This window comes from Schistocerca americana, chromosome X (assembly GCF_021461395.2).
Source record: "Schistocerca americana isolate TAMUIC-IGC-003095 chromosome X, iqSchAmer2.1, whole genome shotgun sequence".
In the NCBI taxonomy this organism is placed as follows: Eukaryota; Metazoa; Arthropoda; class Insecta; order Orthoptera; family Acrididae; genus Schistocerca; species Schistocerca americana.
The window spans coordinates 243,792,873-243,813,623 of NC_060130.1; the positions used below are offsets into that span (position 1 = coordinate 243,792,873).

General features: G+C 43.0%; 1 protein-coding gene across 1 annotated transcript in view; it reads right to left on the bottom strand.

The window, feature by feature from the left end:
- The window catches only part of LOC124554709 (polyamine-transporting ATPase 13A3), a 186,329-nt gene that overhangs the window by 89,175 nt on the left and 76,403 nt on the right, over window positions 1-20,751 (bottom strand). Inside the window, exons 6-9 of the mRNA XM_047128348.1 lie at window positions 18,373-18,491; window positions 17,825-17,981; window positions 16,297-16,501; window positions 13,255-13,453 (exon numbers count right to left, since the gene is read on the bottom strand). Of these exons, the coding sequence (XP_046984304.1) occupies window positions 13,255-13,453; window positions 16,297-16,501; window positions 17,825-17,981; window positions 18,373-18,491 (680 nt within the window). The remainder of the gene's footprint in view (window positions 1-13,254; window positions 13,454-16,296; window positions 16,502-17,824; window positions 17,982-18,372; window positions 18,492-20,751) is intronic.

Below are 20,751 nucleotides of genomic sequence, written 5' to 3' on the forward strand. Positions count from 1 at the left end.
AGTGCTTGCCAACTAAGTGTTCCTTTAGCTTGAGGAAGAGTTGATAATCGCTGGGGGCTACGTCCGGGCTGTACGGGGGATGGGGTATAACAGTCCACCCAAATTTCTTCAAAAGCTCCTGTGTTTGATGAGCGACATGGGGTCGAGTGTTGTTGTGAAGAAACACTACTCCCTCTGTCATTTGTCCTCTCCGGTGATTCTGGATTGCTCACCAGAGTTTGGTCAATGTTTCACAATATCTGTCTCAGTTTATTGTTGTACCAGGTTGCATGATATCAATGAGGAGTACCCCCTTCTGATCCCAAAACACAGTCGCCATAACCTTTCCTGCCGACTGTGTTTGTTTGAATTTCTTTGGTGGCTGTGAACCGGAGTGATGCCACTGATGAGATTAATGTTTTGTTTCAGGGGTGTAATGAAACACCCACATTTCACCTCCCATGACAATAGAGTCCAACAACTTCTCATTGTTGCCTCCCCCCTCGCATTGTTGAAGAAATTTACGAGCACAGTCAAGGCGTTGCTCCATGCGTCCATCAGTCAGCATCTGGGGGACCCAGTGAGCACACACTTTCCGATAACCCAACATTTCAGTTAAATTTATTTCAGTTCTGTGGTGGGAACCTTCAGGAATGCATTCAACAAGTTCACAGACAGTAAGCCTCCAATCTTTGAGCAGCTCACTGCTGATCTTCAGGACAATCGCATCCGAAACCGGCGGTCGTCCACTCTGTTCTTCTTTGTGAATTTCCATATGATGCTCAGCAAAAGTCCCGCACCATTTGCGGACATGCTGAATGGACATGCACTCTTCACCATAAACCTCAGTGAGTTGCCGATGAATCTCCACAGGCAGTAGCTTTCTTGCATGGAGAAACTGGTTTACTGCTCGAACCTCGCACTTGGTGGGAGCGGTGATCAACACTTTCATCTTTGACAACTGCCAAGCCAACACTGAGCGATGTAGCAAATCACAGACAGGCGGGCCAAGAGTGGGGAAACCACTGCCCATGGCACTGTTGTCTGATTTAGCCTAGTACCTTCCCTCGAGGCTGTAGCTCATGGGGAACCTTACTTTTCGTACAACCCTCGTAGACCTGCGCTGTACACGTCTTGCCACATGGGTATGTCAAACACTGAGTCTGTTGTGAACTACTGTCCTGTGAGACTGTTAAATATAGTTGTTCTGGAGGTGCCATCTTGTGTCTTATTTATGTTGTGAGTTACAACACTTTACTTACATTTTTGTTGGAAAATTGTTTGCCTGACGCACACAGCTCAGCAATAAACGCAACACCATCACTTAACACTCTCACAGTCTACATTCTAAAGACTCATAAATGCTAAGATAGACATACACTCCTGGAAATGGAAAAAAGAACACATTGACACCGGTGTGTCAGACCCACCATACTTGCTCCGGACACTGCGAGAGGGCTGTACAAGCAATGATCACACGCACGGCACAGCGGACACACCAGGAACCGCGGTGTTGGCCGTCGAATGGCGCTAGCTGCGCAGTATTTGTGCACCGCCGCCGTCAGTGTCAGCCAGTTTGCCGTGGCATACGGAGCTCCATCGCAGTCTTTAACACTGGTAGCATGCCGCGACAGCGTGGACGTGAACCGTATGTGCAGTTGACGGACTTTGAGCGAGGGTGTATAGTGGGCATGCGGGAGGCCGGGTGGACGTACCGCCGAATTGCTCAACACGTGGGGCGTGAGGTCTCCACAGTACATCGATGTTGTCGCCAGTGGTCGGCGGAAGGTGCACGTGCCCGTCGACCTGGGACCGGACCGCAGCGACGCACGGATGCACGCCAAGACCGTAGGATCCTACGCAGTGCCGTAGGGGACCGCACCGCTACTTCCCAGCAAATTAGGGACACTGTTGCTCCTGGGGTATCGGCGAGGACCATTCGCAACCGTCTCCATGAAGCTGGGCTACGGTCCCGCACACCGTTAGGCCGTCTTCCGCTCACGCCCCAACATCGTGCAGCCCGCCTCCAGTGGTGTCGCGACAGGCGTGAATGGAGGGACGAATGGAGACGTGTCGTCTTCAGCGACAAGAGTCGCTTCTGCCTTGGTGCCAATGATGGTCGTATGCGTGTTTGGCGCCGTGCAGGTGAGCGCCACAATCAGGACTGCATACGACCGAGGCACACAGGGCCAACACCCGGCATCATGGTGTGGGGAGCGATCTCCTACACTGGCCGTACACCACTGCTGATCGTCGAGGGGACACTGAATAGTGCACGGTACATCCAAACCGTCATCGAACCCATCGTTCTACCATTCCTAGACCGGCAAGGGAACTTGCTGTTCCAACAGGACAATGCACGTCCGCATGTATCCCGTGCCACCCAACGTGCTCTAGAAGGTGTAAGTCAACTACCCTGGCCAGCAAGATCTCCGGATCTGTCCCCCATTGAGCATGTTTGGGACTGGATGAAGCGTCGTCTCACGCGGTCTGCACGTCCAGCACGAACGCTGGTCCAACTGAGGCGCCAGGTGGAAATGGCATGGCAAGCCGTTCCACAGGACTACATCCAGCATCTCTACGATCGTCTCCATGGGAGAATAGCAGCCTGCATTGCTGCGAAAGGTGGATATACACTGTACTAGTGCTGACATTGTGCATGCTCTGTTGCCTGTGTCTATGTGCCTGTGGTTCTGTCAGTGTGATCATGTGATGTATCTGACCCCAGGAATGTGTCAATAAAGTTTCCCCTTCCTGGGACAATGAATTCACGGTGTTCTTATTTCAATTTCCAGGAGTGTATTTTGGTTGGTAAGATAGTAAGACAGACAATGTGTGTCCCATCTAACTTCTTCTCCGCAGTACTGCTTGCCAGCACCACCCTGCATACCACAACACACTGCCCACACTGTTAAGTTACAATATCGCTGCCATACGTTCCCACCCCTACAGCGGTCACACTTGACGGGCTCTCTAACCAGCAGCCTCCTGTTACCCCTCTTACCCCAACACATATGAGCACTTCAGAGGTGTGGAACTCTGCACGCATCTGTCAACACTACAGAACTGCCCTTGACTCAGCTGACCAACGGGGCTGTGCGCCCAGTGCAAGCTGACCCTGCAGACACCACTGGCAGTGTGCTTGTGCTGCAATGTGGCAGTCGTGCTGCTGCTCACTTGCTCCCCTTCAACCCACGAAACACAGGCCTGTAGTTTGCTTCCATTGAAGAAGTTTTCGGAGGTTGTGCTACCACGAGCAATGCAACGAAATTCGGAATGGTTGTCAGCATCTCGACCCAACCACCACCACCCAATCATACTCACCCCCCTCCAGCAGCTACATTAAACTAAAAGAATGCAAGATATCCAGCTTCGTGCCCTTGAAGCAGCAACATGTGTGTAATTTTTTTATCATCCAAGCAGTGCGACAACATGCACCTACCCCTGTTGCTGGGTATCATCCAAGAACTTGCTGAACTGCACACTCTCCCCAAAGGCCTGCTACTGAATTGCTGGCTCATGTAGCTTCTCGCCCCCATACAGGCTGCCCTGGGCTCGCGCGCCCATTCATTGTTAGGCGACACCACAGTCTTGGCGGATAAACTGTTTGAAACCCTGAACGTCTTTCCCACTGCGGTGGCAGTGCAGAATGCTGGCTACCACCCTGCAGCTCTGGCCGGCTATTCACCGACCCCTTCCGCCCCACCATAAGCCATTGTGTGTGTGACATCACTGATGCTATTGACCCTCTGCTCAGCTCACAAGCCCCGACCTCTACCAGATTCTGAGACATTTGAGCTCTGAGATGGCAGCACTTACTGCCAGTGTCTTCCACCACCTCATGCACCTGCCGCGAGCCACTGATAGCCTCCCCACACACACAATGCCGGACCATGCAAAAACAGCTGCCCCCTGGCATAGTTCTAAACAGCCCCCCCCCCCCCCTTCCTCCCATGCCCCCAACTACCACAACCACCGTGATCTAGGCAAAGCCTGCTGCTACCACCAGAGGTTTGGCAAGAACATGACCAACTGCAGACTTCCATGTTCCTTGTCCCCAAACTCTGGCAGTATGCGCGCCCTGTTGCTGTACCACTTCACAGGCCTATTCATATGGGATTTGAACGATGCTAGTCGCCCTGTCCGCTACCTTGTCGACACTGGCTCTGACTTATCCATATTCCCCCACAAACTGCTCCTAAATCTGCCCCCCCCCCCCCCTCTCCCCTCCTCGCCACCACAGTCGACAACTCAGCCATCTCTACTTAAGGGGTGCATATCCACTTGATTGATCTACGGTTCCAGTGCGAACTCCCATGGATGTTCACAGTCGCAGATGTTACCGACCCCATTCTGGGTGCTGACTTCCTCGGCCATTACAGCCTACTGGCCGACGTAGTGAAGTGCCGTTTAGTTGATGGCAACTCCGGTAGGACTGTCCGCTGCAGCTCCCGCCCTGCCACGTGCTTTGCCATGAGACAGTTGGCACTTTCAGGTCCATATCCTCAGCTCCTTGCAGAAATCCCCCTCCTCATCCAGCCACCCAGCGCCTCCCTGAATGTTCAGCATGACACTGAGATTTACATCGCCAGTACCCCTGGCCCCCAGGTTTTCTGTTGTGCCTGCCCATACCCACTGACAAGCGCAAAGTCGTACAAAAGGAGTCTGAAGAGCTGCTCACTGTCGGTGTACTTTGCCCTACCAGAAAACCCTGGGCTTCCGTCCTTCACCTCACCCCCGAGAAGGACGGTTCCTGGTACACCTTGCGGCATTTACTGTAAACTCAATGTCCACATCACCCCTGAATGCTATCCGGTCGCACTCCTCTGCACATACAATGATGTCATCTTGGGAATTACTATCTTCAGTAAGATACACAGCACTAAAGGCTACACAAAAATGTCAGTCACCCCAGAGGACGTTGATAAAACAGCCATACTCATACCTTTCAGCCTGTTTATGAGTGAATTCATGAAATTTGGCCTCAGCAATGATGCACAAACATGGCAGCGAATTTTCGACAACATCCTCCGGGGTGCACCATGGTGTTTCGCCATCCTAGATGATATACTCATCTACTCCAGAGACCCTACTGAACATCACCAACACCTACAGAAAACTTTTTCCCATCTGCAGAAAGCTGGGGTGATCCCCAAGATGGCAAAATGCATTTCTGGGGTGAGCAAGATTGAATTCCTTGAGCACTTAGTCTCTGCTGCCGGCTCCCACCCCCTCCTCAAGACAATACAGGCAGTAGCAGACTTTCCATGCCCTACTACCTTCAAAGACCTCAGTGTTTCATTGGCATGGTCAACTTTTTCTGTTGCCACCTTAATGATGCCCCAAGAGCCCCTTACTACAGCACTTTGTAGTGATAAAAACAAAGGCAACACGCTGCTCCCTTGGACCCAGGCCATATTCAAGATCTTCGGAAAACCAACATGGGACCTTGGGCAAATACGTCCCCACCCTAACGCCACCATCTCAACAGTGGTAGATGCGAGCCAGACGTCTATCAGGGCCATCCTACAACAATATGCGGACAACATTTGGCATCCACTCGCCTTCTTTTTGTCCAAGCTCTCTGATGCACAATGCCATTGGGGCAAATATTACTGTGAGCTGCTCGCAGTCCATGAAGCTGTCCATTATTTCCGATCTTCAGTCGATGGATGCATCTTTACGATCTTCACAGACCACCGCCCTCTAACCTCTAGTTCTGGCAGGAAAGACATAGACCAGATCTCACCTCGACAGTTCAGGCTGCAGGAGTATATTGCACAATTCACTATCAACGACCAGCATTTTGGCAGCATCGATAACATGTGGCAGATTGCCTTAGCCATTCCTGTGCCATCACCCAAACTACGATGTCCTCACTGCTGCTCAAGAGGGGACCCGAACCTGGCTCATGGCCCTGAGAATATGCAATCTGGCTTCAAACTCCAGCTACAATCCATATCCGACTCTGACTGTAAGACCTAGTGTGACATCCTCATGGATTCTTCACAACCTGATGGTTCCAACAATTGCTCTGCCACTTCTTCCCTCTGATCTTCGAAAAATTTGACCATGTTCATGGCCTTGCACGCCCAGGCATCTACAGTTGTGCCAACCTCATGAAACAATACTTCGTCTCGCTAGGCAACCAACATGACTGCAGCAACTGTGCCTGGTCAGGTGTTCCGTGTCAGCACGCCGAGGTCAGATGACATGTTCACTCCCCTGTGGCCACCTCTCCCACCACACAACACTGGTTCACATGTGTCACCTCGATATTGTCGGTTCACTACCCTCCTCCAATGGACATCGATATCTGCTGACGATTACTGACAGATTTACTCGCTGGCCAGAGGCTACCCCATCCCCAACATTTCAGCCGAAACTGTGGCTGCACCCTTTGTTTGGACCTGGGTGTCCTGCTTTGGTTGCCCACACAACATCATTACAGATCACAAGTGCCAGTTCACCTCAGCTCTCTTCCAACCTCTGACAGGCACCTGCAGCTCCAATTTCCATTATACCACCAGCTACCACCCCGCAGCTAACGGCATGGTGGAGCAGTTCCACAGCACACTTAAAGCTGTCCTCACATGTTATTCTTCTGAATGGTCCACTGCCCTACCCCTGGTACTTCTAGCTCTGCACACAAAACAGACCTGGGAACTTCTGTTGCTGAGCTCGTATATAGACAGCCACTCACCACTCCTGGTGATTTTTGGAACCAACCCTGCTTCCTCCTGACAACAATGTCCCAGGTTTCGTGCAGCAGCTCCATGACTTCATGGCCCAGCTGCGACCAAGATCTCTGCAACATCACAGTGAGCACCCGACCTTCATCCACCATGACCTCACAGCATGCACACGTCATGTCTCCGGTGGATGCATACCAGCCACCTCTCCACCCTCAATATTTGGGCCCGTACTTGGTGTTGCAACATGGGGACAAGACATTCTCCTTTTGTCTGAATGGGGTCGTGACAACCATTTTCATAGACAGGCTCAAGCTGGGCTACATTCTAGACCCGCTCCAGCCAATGGACACAGCACCATCGAGGTGGAGTTTTTCTCTCCTACCACTGACCCTAGTCACAGCACCATCAACACTGCACCCAATACGACGCAGGCCAACACCATCCCCTCCACTGTTCTCAATGTGTCACCAGTTGACACCACCCCCAATGCTGTGTCTGACACACCACCAGCTGATGCTGCCTTTGGTCCACCGCCAGACGACTACATGACTGACACACCCTCCAGTGCCTGGGACCCTGATGTCACACTGCACTACCCTTTATGCAGCCTCCATCTGATGGAGACAGCGCCCCACCCCCACAGATGGCCCGCATTCCCAACAGAGTGTCATCACTACCGCTGCTAGCACCTGCACCATTGGAGCAGCAACGCTACTTCACACACAACGCTGTACACAGGAGCTGCCCATGCCCCCATTCTCATTACAAACCACAGCAAGAGCATGAGCACAGCAGCAACAACCCATGCATACCTCCCAGAAAGCATCCTCAGTCAGCTTCAAACATCCCTCTGTGCAGATGGCACCGGTGTTTTCCACTCAAAAAGGGGGAACCGCATGGTGACTCCTTCCATCACCTCCAACTGCAGCAGTAGATGATGAGCTGCGCAGACCAGAAACCAGCCCCCCCAAACACCCTCGCTGGTCACTTTGGCCAGAGGTAGAGTTTAGATACCCACGATTTCCATACACCATGCATCCCAAACCATTGCTCAAGTGGTCTCTTGTTCCACTCTGAAAAGGTAACACCTCCCAGTTGTGCTCTTGGCAGCTTGCCTGCACAATACCACATGGCTCATGTCATCGTCTGCCACATTTTGCCGGGGTATGGGTGAACAGTAGAATTCTTATTCCGGGTTCAGTGTCAGTTTTCTGTCGCAGTTCTTCTAGCAATAGGAGTGTTACCATGTTTTTCCCTGCTGCCTTCCCGAGCTGCATCCCCTTGAGGTGCTTCTATTGACTACGGATGTACAAAGCCTGATGCCACATGCTTGTTTCATCCTCCCAGTATCAGTAAATGGAGTATTGTCGGCAGTGCAGTGTAAACAGTGCAGTGCATGCCAGGAGTACCAGACGGGTTTATTACTATTCCATCACCACCTGTTCTCATGCCCACTTTGCCACCAAGCACATCAGTGGAGTGGGTTTTTTCCCGTCCTGCCAGACGATGCCGAACAGAGGCTGTAAGCTATTCGTGGTCCACCATGTCCAGTAACTCCACCCCTAGTGAGGACCCTCCTTGATTAAGAGGTATTAACTTGTTGAATTTTACTGTAGTAAAAACATTTGTATATATAGCTTTTTACTTCCAATATACAGGGTGTCCCAAGAAGAAAGGTCAATATTCTGGGATGTTCAATTGGAAGCAAAAAACTTCATAAGTTTATATGTCCTATTCTGAATGGTTTCTGAGATAGGGCACATTTAATGTACATTTGTTTTTGGGCCAGTGGTGCTCACGTACGTATTTGTCTTACCTAACCAACCTCACTGACATTTTATTCTAGTCCAACCTACCTCCTTGCTTTCAATCCAACTACTTGGGATGTCTTTCTCCCATTAAACTGGTCTGCTGAATGTGTAGCTTTTCATGATGTGTTGAGAGCGAAGTAGTGTGAGGGACTGACAGCATATCAGAGAGAAACATTGGTTAACTGTGTGTGTACACGTGCTGGCTAAAATGCCTCATGTTTATGCTAATGAAAAATATGCACATATGGTGTATGTTTATAGCTTCTGCTGTCATAGTGGTCCTGCTGCTGTATAAGGACACTGTCAGTGTTTTCCTTCCCATCAAATTTCTGACTGTAGAAGGTTTACAAGAATTTTCAGAGCATTGCATGAAACAGACATTCTTCCAAGTTCCTATTTTTCTTCTGAATGTGTAGTTCAATAACCTGTGGAGGAACAGAAACACAGTGTTGAAATGGTGTGCCATAGCCCTGCTACCAGCAAATGGCAACTTTCTGCACCTATCAATGTCCCACAAACATGTGTATGGTGAATATTACATGCAGAAAACTTGTACCCATTTCACATAGTGTGTGTCCACAATCTTCACATTGATGACAATGCCACACAGCTTGAATTTTGTCACTGGTTAAATGAAAATTGTCATCTGCTTCCATTAATACTATTCCCTGCTGAAGATCAAGAAAACATGTAATAAGCATTGATTTTTGCAGCAAAATCTGCATGCTACTCCAAACCAATTTCCAAGTTTGTTTTTCGATCAACAGTTTGGTGTGGCATGATTGGAAATACGTTGAAAAGTAAAATCATTTTAGGAGAGAGCAAATGACAGGACAGAATTACTTGCAATTGTTTTGGAAAACTCATTTGTTGAACACCCTGAGGGTGTTCCTTTGGCCACACTGACTTTAATGTACCTCCAGTATAACGGAGTCCCCTCTACATTATAGCAGACATGTGAGGGAACACCTGAACTGTACTTATCCTAAATCCTGAATTGGTTATGGTAGTACAATTAGCTGGCCACCAAGATCAGTAGCCCTTATGCCATTAGATTTTTGTTTATGGGGTTGGATGCAGTCTGAGGTGTACAAACAAAAGGTGGACACAGGAGGTGAACTGCTTGGACATATGACAGATGCTTCAGCCCTCATTAGGGAAAGTGCAGAGGCACTCAGACAAGCAACACAACATGTTCTCCAAAGAGTGCACACATGCACTGAAGTTGATGGCGGGATATTCAAACATTTATTGTGAACCGTACAACAGCTGTAATGTGACACATATGATAATACTTAAGAGGCAAATGTTAAAAATACATATTTTTCAGTCAATACTTTGCAAAATGTATGTTGTATTGTTTACTAATTGTTGTACATGTGTAAACTTGTAATATGAAATTTTTGCATCAGACATTCATTCCCATGTTACCCCTGAATATTGACCATTCCCCATGGGACACCCTGTGTTAGACATACTTGTGATAAAATGTTACGTATGCAAATTTGCATACATTAATGGCAAGACTTTGATATTATTTTCATACTGTAGTAACAAAATCAATAATTGAAAACACTAAATTTCTTACAGAGAATAAAAACTCTTAAAGATTATTGTAACCAGGTTCCTGCTTAAAACTTTCCCTTCTGAGGCATTATTCTTCTTCATAAAATTGTCTGGATGGATTAATTATGATGATGATGATGATGGTGATGATAGGAATTGGAGAAAAGTATATATCGGCAAAGTCAATGCTGATGCAAAATAATCAAAAGCAGCATTGGTCATCAGGAAGTGGTTAATGAGAACCAGTTAGTTGCTGCAGGACAACCTTGTAATCAATAAAAGTTTCAAGTACAAACATTTAGACAACATGAGTGGAGTGGTAGAAGGCAAGATTATGTTTTGGTGTTAAAAGTGCTTCTTTCAAGTACCAATATCAAGGCATGGTAAGAAATTATGGAAGAAGTTGCTCCATTGTGGAGAATAACTTTGGTATTGAGATATGTCTATGGACATTTAAAGTGTGTCATGCTCAGTCACAATGTTAAGTTCCCCTCGCAATTAGGAGAAGATTTACAATGGTGAAGTAGGTCCAAAATGGACTGAGAAAACTGTTGTAAAATTATATCAATGTGTGAGGAGATAGCACTATCACTGTATAACTTATATATGCAAGTGGGACAAAAACTTTCCAATAGTAACATGAAACATCAAGGAATATCATGGGAAAGGAGGAGCTACGGAGGGGAAGAAAAAGTTGGGGATGGTGGAGGGAGAGGAGGGGGCAATAATAGAATGTGCTGAGAGATGAAGGGCTGAGGGATGAAGAGAGATTTGAGAGGTAAAGGATGGAGGAACAGGGGAGAGGTATTAGCAATCAAGGAGTGATGGGGAAAGGAATGAGAGAGAGAGGGCAGAGCATGGAGTGAGAGGCAAGGGAGAAACAATGAGGAATAATGGAGAGAATGAGGCTCAAAGGAAGGACAAGAGGCCTGAGGAAGGAATTGTTGGCCAAGAAAAGGAGTAAGAGAGATAGGGAGGAAAGGATGTAAGGTGGGGCAATGGAGGGCTGCAGGGAATGGAGAGAATGAAAGGCAGTTGAAAGATGAGGCATCGCTGGAGGAAGAATGAATAAGAAGGAGGTGATTTTGATGGACGAAGGCATCATTGGGATGGGAGGGCATGGGAGGGAGTGGAAGGTATGGAATAGAGGGAAAGGTGAGGGATGGAGGGCAAATTGAGCGATGGAGGGGAGAAAAAGAGAACAAGAAAAAAGAGGGAGAGAAAAAAGGAGGGTTGGGGATAATGAAGGAACAAGGGACAAACAGCACGATAAGGTAAGGATGGCAGAGGAAAGGAGGGGAAGATGGCATGGTGCGGGGGAGAAATAGGGGAGGTTGATGGAAGGAGAGAGTAACAAGGGAAAGAGGGTGATGAAAGGAGGTGGGGAGGGATGGAGGTGTGAGGTATAAAGTCATGCTTACACATGCAACATAAGTGATGCCACTTGGCTGCCCCTTGAGTGGCTGCACCGACATTACATGTGGAAACACCTTAATTCTTGTGGTGCCACTCAAGTGACACCCCTTTCAGCCATGCCATGAAAGACTGCTGCTTTAACTTCGTGTTGCTGCTCTCTTTCCCCAATTAATTCCACTGATTAGTGTCAGAAGCAAACTGTGCAGCCACCATCTTGATTCCAGTGCTTCCGAAGCTAATACGTGTAATAGGTGGGTTTCACATTTATACTTATGTATTATGAAAATATGTTGCTTCAACAATACACCGCATTAGAAATCTGTTCAAAATGCATAGTTTTTAGCACAGTTTTTGTGTTACATTGGTAGGAAGTGTGACTTCAGCATATAAAACCTTCATAATGGTTAACCTCTTTGGTGAAAGTATATGGTTGAGTGAGTAAGCAAGCATTACTGAGTAATTAGTGAAAGGTGATTTTGAGTTTCAGAACAGCTCACTGAATTCTACAAATGATAAAAATTAATGCAATACTGGGAGTATATTCAGATTCTAGTACTGGCAACTTCAATACCAATAAAGACTTGCCCAATGGATCTGAGAAAGGGAGTAACAAGGTTTCTGGTGGCAGGATAATCTGAGACTGGATGTAACTTTTAATAAAGGAAATAAACTATATTGAAGTGTCTTTAATGCACTTGCATGAAGTGTAACTTCAAAATTCGGGATAGAATAACTAATATTTCGTTGTATTCTACTGATTTGGGTGCAAGAGTGAAAATATTAGCTTTCAAATGAGCCTTCAGGGCATTGTAAATAGCATGCAACACACCACAATAGAACACTTTTTAGTTTTAAGGAGGTGACAGAAACATTGGAGAGATGACAGGCAATAACCAGATGTCAAATATCAAAGAGTAACTTGTAGTTTCACTCGGGCAAGTACTCCATCTCTAATGCATCGGATTTTTTTAACAGTGCTCACTATGCAGCTAAACAAGTACTTGAAATTTACTTTCGTCATCTGAAAGTGGTCCAAGAACGGATTTTTGTTTACAAGTGTTACTTCAATGAAAGCGTTCCTGATGCTCTAGTGTTATTTCTGTGCAAAACCTACTTCCAAATCCAATATCTATGCTTTCTCTTCTTCTTAATGGGTTTTTGGCTCAATTCTAATGCCATGGCCTGAATGATGACAACAATCAATTTTTGGCTCAATTCTAATGCCACAGCCTGAATGATTACAACAATGTCCATCTGTCACCATATTGAAAACTGTGCAACTAGAATTTTGATAGGAGTATGTGAAAACAGCAGCACATGGTGCCACTCACGTATCAGCTGTCATGTCACTTGCTACAGCCTCACTTTAGATGCACATGGAAACTTGGCTTAAGGAACAGAAGGAGGGAAGTTGGTGAGTAAGAGGTAGTAAGAGAGGGAGTGCTATGGGAAGGGTGGAGGGTTGAGGAAAGAAGTGAGGGAGAGGTAAGAGAAGGGGAGGGGGAAGGAGAGACTAGATTTGTAGGGTTTTCAGTAAGTTACCCTCAACCTATGCCTCCCACTTATTAAAATCTCATGTCTTGAAAGTTATTTCAGGCTAAATAAAGAAACTGAAAAGTTTAGTGTGGTTGTTTATCTTTTATGCTTCATGGCAGTTAATGTCTAGCTTTCTGAATAATCTACAGAAAGCTGATGTCAAAGATAGTTATTATTTTACCTCAACTATAAAAGAAAACATTGTCATATATTTTCATATGATGCTGACATTAAACATGAAAAACCTGTACCTGTTAACATGCTCTCATTAACAATACAGTTGCCAGTAAGCAACACAGCATCACAGTTCATTGTATATCCATGGCGAGGAATCACTAAAACATCACCAGGAACTAATTGATCAGTTGATACTGTTTCAGTTTGTGCTGGACCCCGCATTACTGTTGCAACATCAGACGCATGTATGGTGCTTCTTAATTTGTGTTGTGTCTAAAACAGAGGAAAAGTTAGTAAATATTAGACATTAAAACCTCATTAGTTTGAAAGTGCAAGATATTCAGTTCTACAATTAACTTAATTTTGCATCATAACTGATAAACTTAAGATGAACACAATGCCCTCTCACAAGCATACATGACAAAAGACACACATATCAAGTTTTTAAATCTATGTCCAAGATCATATAGCACAGACAATTATAATTACATGTGTTTTTATGCGTTGGCACTATAAAATTAAACATTAATCTTGAATTAAAAGTTTCCTGACTCATTGTTTCCTTAGTCTTCTTCCAGAATCTTCATTAATTTTTTTTTTTTTTACTAGAGTTTAATTACCTCTTGCAGCAATTTCAAACAATAGCTACAATATACAAGAATCTTATTACCAACAGAAAGACAAAATGTCTCTTCAGGAAACTGCACCAAAAATAAATGATTCAAAAACTGAAGACAAAGGTTCTGTCTGACAACATGAAACATGGCACCAAATGATGTAGTACAGTATCTTGAGCTTTGGAAACAAGTGAGCTGTTACCTTCATTTTTGAACTTCCCTTTTATTACATATAAACTGTTTTCTCTTTCACAGGTATGTTCAAACTTTTCACATTTTTAAGCCTGTCTCTCTTGACTATTAATTTCTACAACACTATACTATGCAGTCTCTCTTGGATTAAAGACCTGAAAAACACTAATATCTAGTCTTAGAAACATTAGCACATATTTTGCTTTTCAATTTTATACTGCAATAAGGAAACCATAGAATCACAAACTTTACACATTATGATCTATTGTTTACACCACTATACCTGCTTCCTGGTGAGTCCATAAGCAAAGCCATTATTTAATTATTATTTTGTTTCAATATGTGGAAGTGCAAAATTCCTAAAAAGGAATAACTAGAGGACAAATCTGCAAAACTGGCTAAGCAGGAATGGCTAGAGGACATATGTAAGGATACAGAAGAATATATCGTTGTGAGAAAGATAGATACTGCCTACAGGAAAATTCAAGAGGCTGTTGGAGAAAGAGAAGCAGCTGTATGAATAACCAGAACTCAGATGATAATAAGCACAAAGGAAAGGTGAAAGGTGGAAGGCATATATACAGGGATTACACAAGGTAAATGAACTTAAAGGCAATATTACAGAATGGCAAGAGGACGTGGATGAAAATGAGATAGGTAATATGATACTGCAAGAGCAATCTGACAGAGTACTGACAGACCTAAGTTGAATCAAGGTCGCTGGAGCAGATGATAGTCTGTCAGAACTACTGATATCCCTGGGAGAGCCGCCCATGACAAAATTGTTCCTTCCAAAAAAAGAATGGCTGACAGATGTGAATGTTATTGAACCATCAGCTTAATAAGTCATGGATGCAAAATAGTAAAATGAATTATTTACAGAAGAATGGAAAAACTGATATAAGCTAACCGCAGAGATCAGTCTGGATTGTGAGAAATGAAGGAACAAGTAAGGCAATATTGACCCTACGACTTCTCTTAGAAGATAGGTTAAGGAAAGTCACATCTATGTTTATAGCATTTTTAGACTTAGAGAATGCTTTTGACAATGTTTACTACAATACACTCTTCAAAATTCTGAAAGTAGCAGGGTTAAAATACAGGGAGTGAAACGCTATTTACAGCTTGTACAGAAACCAGAGTCGAGGGGCACAAAAGGAATGCAGTAGTTGACAGGGAGTGAGACAGGGTTGCAACCTAACCTTGATGTTATTCAATCTATACATTGAGCAAGTAAATAAAACCAAAGAAAAATTTGGAGATTAAAGTTCAAGGAAAAGAAATAAAAACTTTGATATTTACTGATGACATTGGAATTCTACCAGAGACAGAAAAGGAATTGGAAGAGCAGTTGAACAGAATGGAGAGTGTAATTAAAAAAGGTTATAAAATGAGCATCAACAAAAGTGAAACAAGTCAAATTAATGTGGGAGATGTTGTATGGATTAGATTTGGAAATGAGACATTAACCGTAGTGATGAGTGTTGCTATTTGAGCAGCAAAATAGCTCATATGGCCAAAGTAGAGAGGGTTTATAATGTAGAATGGCAATGGCAAGAAAATTGTTTCTGGAGAAGGGAAATTTGCTAGCATCAAATATAGATTTAAGCGTTACGAAGTCTTTCCTGAAGGTATTTGTCTGGAGTGTAACCTTGTATGTAGGTGAAATGTGGACAATAAACAGTGCAGACAAGAAGAGAATAGAAGCTTCTGAAATGTGGTGATACAAAAAAAATGCTGAAGATTAGATGGATAGATTGTGTAACTAATGAGGAGATATTGGACACAAGTGGCTAGAAAAAAAATTTGTGGCACAACTTGACTAAAAGAAGGGATCAGTTGATAAGACACATTCTGACTTTATGAGACATCATGGAATCACCAATTTAGTATTAGAGGGAAGAGAGAGAGGAGGGGGGCAGGGGGGGGGGGGGGAGTGAGAGAGAGAGAGAGAGAGAGAGAGAGAGAGAGAGAGAGAGAGTGGGAGGGGGGGGGGGGGATGGGTGGATGGTGGGGATTGTAGAGAGAGACCAAGAGATGAATACAGTATGCAAGTTCAAAAGAATGTAGGCTGCAGTAGTTATTTGGAGATGAAGAGGTTTGCACTGAACAGGTTAGCACGGTGCACTGCACTGAATCAGTCTTTGGACTGAAGACCACAACGACAACACACAGTATGATAATTATGTATCATTTGCAAAAACATTTCAGTGTTGTCCCTGTAAATTAATTCTTTAAAACAAACTTAAAGTTATCTGCAAAGCAACAATTATGCACATGAAACAGAGCAAGTAATAAATAACTCACCTTTCTGGCTTGTATTACAGACATTATAACACCAAATGCTGACATAGCCAAAATGGTGAGAGCGTAATACATGTAGTCATCTGCAAACCACAGGATAAATGACAGCAACTGGAACACATAGTATGGGTTCAGGACTTCTAGAAACAGCAGTGTTACCACTGACTGCACTGGAACGATTATTTCATTTGGACCAAATGCCAAAATTCTGCAACAGATTAATTCATTGTACGTTAAAAGAATTATTTTTATATAATATACACAAACAAAACCAGTAATAATAATTACATCATGGAAGTGAAAGATAAATATAAAATTTATTAAAAAGTAAGGCTTCATAGAAGTTTTGTCCTAATTTATTCCCTCTACACTCAGAATGAAGACAACAATGAGATTGTCAGTTGCTCCAACATCCACATGAATCCTGAGCCAATTTCATCACTTTATTAAAGAGTTTTTTTCTCCTGGGGAGAACATATTTACAAATAAAATTCGAGTATGGATATGAAAACAAGTATGGGTATTTTTGTGTTAATTGTTTCAGGTGATTTGCCAAGGCACATGTTCATAGCCTACTTCCATAAACAGAATAAATGTGCTTAATGAGTATGAATACAGAACACCTTTGAAACTGAACCCCAAGGAGATTTTTCGGCCAACAATGTCTTACAACATTTTTTACTGGTTTTTAAACACTAATTTAGTCTAAAGAGGCTTGTCATACACATTCACAGTGATCGGAAAGCTACTGAATACCTCCTCATAAACAAAGTTAACTCATCCCTTCTCTGTAAATAAAGTTAACTGGTTCCTTCTCCAAATTAACAGCCAAATTCTTTGATGTTGAGCTGCTGAGGGCCAATGTTACACATGTTCAGGTATCTATTCAAAAATAAGCAGCAGCAATTGTTTTTATGATGGCTGGCAAGCTTTCAATGGTTTATGCTCTCATTCCTGGTTTTGCATAAATTGTTTTCTGATGTCACCTCAGCTTTCTTACATTCTCCCATTCCAGGTTGGAACGAATTACCCACTCACTCATGCTCATTACACTTCATATTAACCGTATTATCTAAGACCAGAATTCAGGAAGTCTACAGATGGAAAATTTCCCTGAAATAGATGTGACTGGATTTAATCAAACAATGGAAGATCCAGGGCAGAATAAAGCCCTTTGGCTGAAAGCTTACTTGTTTTACAGTCTTTTTGTTGTGCCTCTCTGTGACTCAACATATCAGCTACATGGTGAGTAGCATTGTAATTAGATTTATTTATTTCATCTGTCTTGCACTTTCATCTTCTCCCACACTTTCTGCAACTGTGTCCATTTCTTTGTTTTACTCTCACATTTCCACACTCTATATCAGATTATAAACATTATTACCATCATTGACATCACCACTATTGCTCCCACTACAACTCATTTACCACTTCTTCCTCCTTGACTTTTTTACTTCAGCTACTGAGTATATAAAATTTTTCTTGAATGCTGTATTGTACCATTAGGCTATTTTTTGACAAATATCCATACCTTGACAGTTGTTCCTGCTGTGTTAATCCTTGGTGCTGATGTAGTACACTTACAAGCACACGCTTGTCTAAGCCACACAACTTATGGAAGTCCCCACTGTCCTCATCCCACACATAAGTTTGCTTCTTGCACCGAAAAAGCCGCAAAACATTGTATGCTAGAAGAAAGTAAAACTGAATGTATCTGTTACTATTATCATGCTAGAAAAACTAACAATTTATGTGTAACTTTCAAAAATTTTCCCTTACTTTGATTTCACAAATGTACTGTTAGTACACAGCAAAACACATTGCTCAACAGTGAAAAAACAACAATGACCTAAATAACGAAAATATGGCTTTACACATAAAAATTTACAATATGGAGTTTATGATATTCTTTTATCACCAAAACATTTGTATTTTACATTGCCTTGCAGTGTTCAAGTAATGGCAATGTTATTTAAATACAAGAAACCAAACAGAATTTTTTAACAAAGCAATGCTTTAATAGGAATAATAAAATATATTTTCATAGTTTTTGGTAGTTATGGATAGAATATTACTTACATTTAAAACTTCCTCCGCTGAAGTGTACAGCCAAGTGTGCTTTTTCAATATAATTGACATCTGTAAGCATGTGGTCATTCCAACAAGGTTCTGAGTCAAAGCCACTTGTGCCACCATTTCTGTAAATGACAATATTAGCATAAAAAACTAATCTAAAATTTAACAGACTTAGTGCATAAACTGGGTAACTAAGGAGAATTCATCCCCAGTTACCTAACACAGCCAGTCTTTTTATTTTCTAACATAGATGAAAATGCAGTAATAATACATATTCTCCGGAGGGGAAAAAGTTCACACCTGCTCCTTGTGGAATCCAGGAACTTAAAATATTGCTGTTTATCTTAACTATAAGAAAATTAAGTATGAGAATATGTGAGAGAGAAATTGCAGTATATAATCTGAAAACAATTAATCCACATAAAAATGGTATTCTTCTAACCCAGAGAACTTCTATAAAACTAACTCAATCCTCAAAGCCAAAAGAATTTTTCAATTGTGTATTGAGAGTCATAGTTATTAACAGACACGGGTTCTATGAGGAATTTTATTTAACATGAAAACTCCTGTTTAGATCATAAACAACTCTGGACACACATTTTCCATTTTTCCCAGTTACTGTAGTTCACAGATTTCCACCAGGAAGCTTGTGCACATACAAGAGAATTATTATACTCATGAAGCCTTAACACTTATTTTTATTCTACACAGATGCACTTATAACATGGTAACAGTCATTACCAGTCTTGGCCATAAATTGGCCATCATCAGAGTCTTTACATAATACCTATGACGTATTGAATAGGAAGATGCCCAACGTATGTTCAAAACTGAAATTGTTGTTATTATATTCTACACATGATTATTTTTTAAATAAAAAGAAGTTACATCAACAGATGGGAACGATTTTGCCCACAGGAGGACTTGTATACTTGTGGAACTGTGATCAATAAAATTGAATTGGATTTGTAGAATGGTGGCAAACATTTGATCTTCAGGTAATGATGACAAACAGAAGTTTGGCAGTCACCGGCTAACATGAATGGTAAGAAATAGATTGACCATGGTGCAATCTCTAGCTGAACAATAAAGGATATTATGAACATAAAACTACTGAAACGTGCCACATTTGAATCTGATCGTTGCCATTCCTAGGCTAATGTGAATTTGTTCCTCTCTAGAAGATTCCTCCAAAAACTGGAAATAAAATTCAGAGACATCATATGATGAAACTTACGATCGGGCAAGAAGTTAAGGAGCAGCACCACTGGAACTTGACCTCTAAATCTGAGATTTGGACTAACATTGCATTCAGCAGGCAGCCAATGTGACACTCCTGACAAGTCCTAAAGAAAAACTCCAATCGTGGAACAAAATCTGTGACAATACACTGGATCAAGGAACAATTTCCAGGAAAAAGTTGACATTGACGAAGGAACAGAAACATTTTGATTCAAAGAAAGTTGTAGCTCACGTGTTTTGATGTGTAAAGTAATCATATTGGAAACAACAGACAGAGCTGATACATCACTCATCAGGATTTCTTGAAGTACAATGTCAGGGACTTTTATCAAACCTTCAGGTTTAGTGTGAAAGGGTATCAAGACCCTAGTCTGTGTTCTACAGATGACACTGAAAATCTAGTCCTGAACAACATGGAAAATTGCAACATTTTGGCTCAGTATTTCAACCAACTACTCAACTGTGATGAGACAACAGAGAGCTTACCCATCTTCCTTATTGTTCAATGTCTGTCTAACTCTCAGCCACCTTGTAATACAATAATTAAGCAGATCATAGAGAACATGAAAGAAAATGAAGTAGCTGACAAAGATCCTGTTATGGTGGAACTACTGAAGCTATTTAATGAAGATTCTCTTTCAAGAGATCTGGCGAATGGGTACAACAATAGCTAAATGGCTGTCAGTACTTACCCATAGGAGACAATAAGAATGTCAACAATTTTGGGAGTATATGAATAGTGCCTGTTCCTTATGAGATTCTTTCTAAGGCATTCCTAAACACAATAGGAGTTCAATGTAATAAATGGTTGGTGAGTACCAGGCTGTTTCAGAAAGGAGTGCTCCTATCCAGAACAAATTTTCAGTCTGAAGAACATCATCAGATACAAGACTACAGGGAGGCTTGACTATGTGGTTGTATTTGTTGACTTCAGAAAGGCATATGTGATTAACTGAGAGTCATTACTAGATATCATGAAATAATTTGGAGGGGATGATATGTCCAGGAACGTGATTAAAGAGACTCTCACCTTTACAATTCTAAACGTGAAATTCAAGAATGACATTTCACAGACCTTCGAGGTAAAGTCTGGGGTCAGGCAAGGAGATCGATTTTTATCTGCCAGTTTTCAATTGTTTC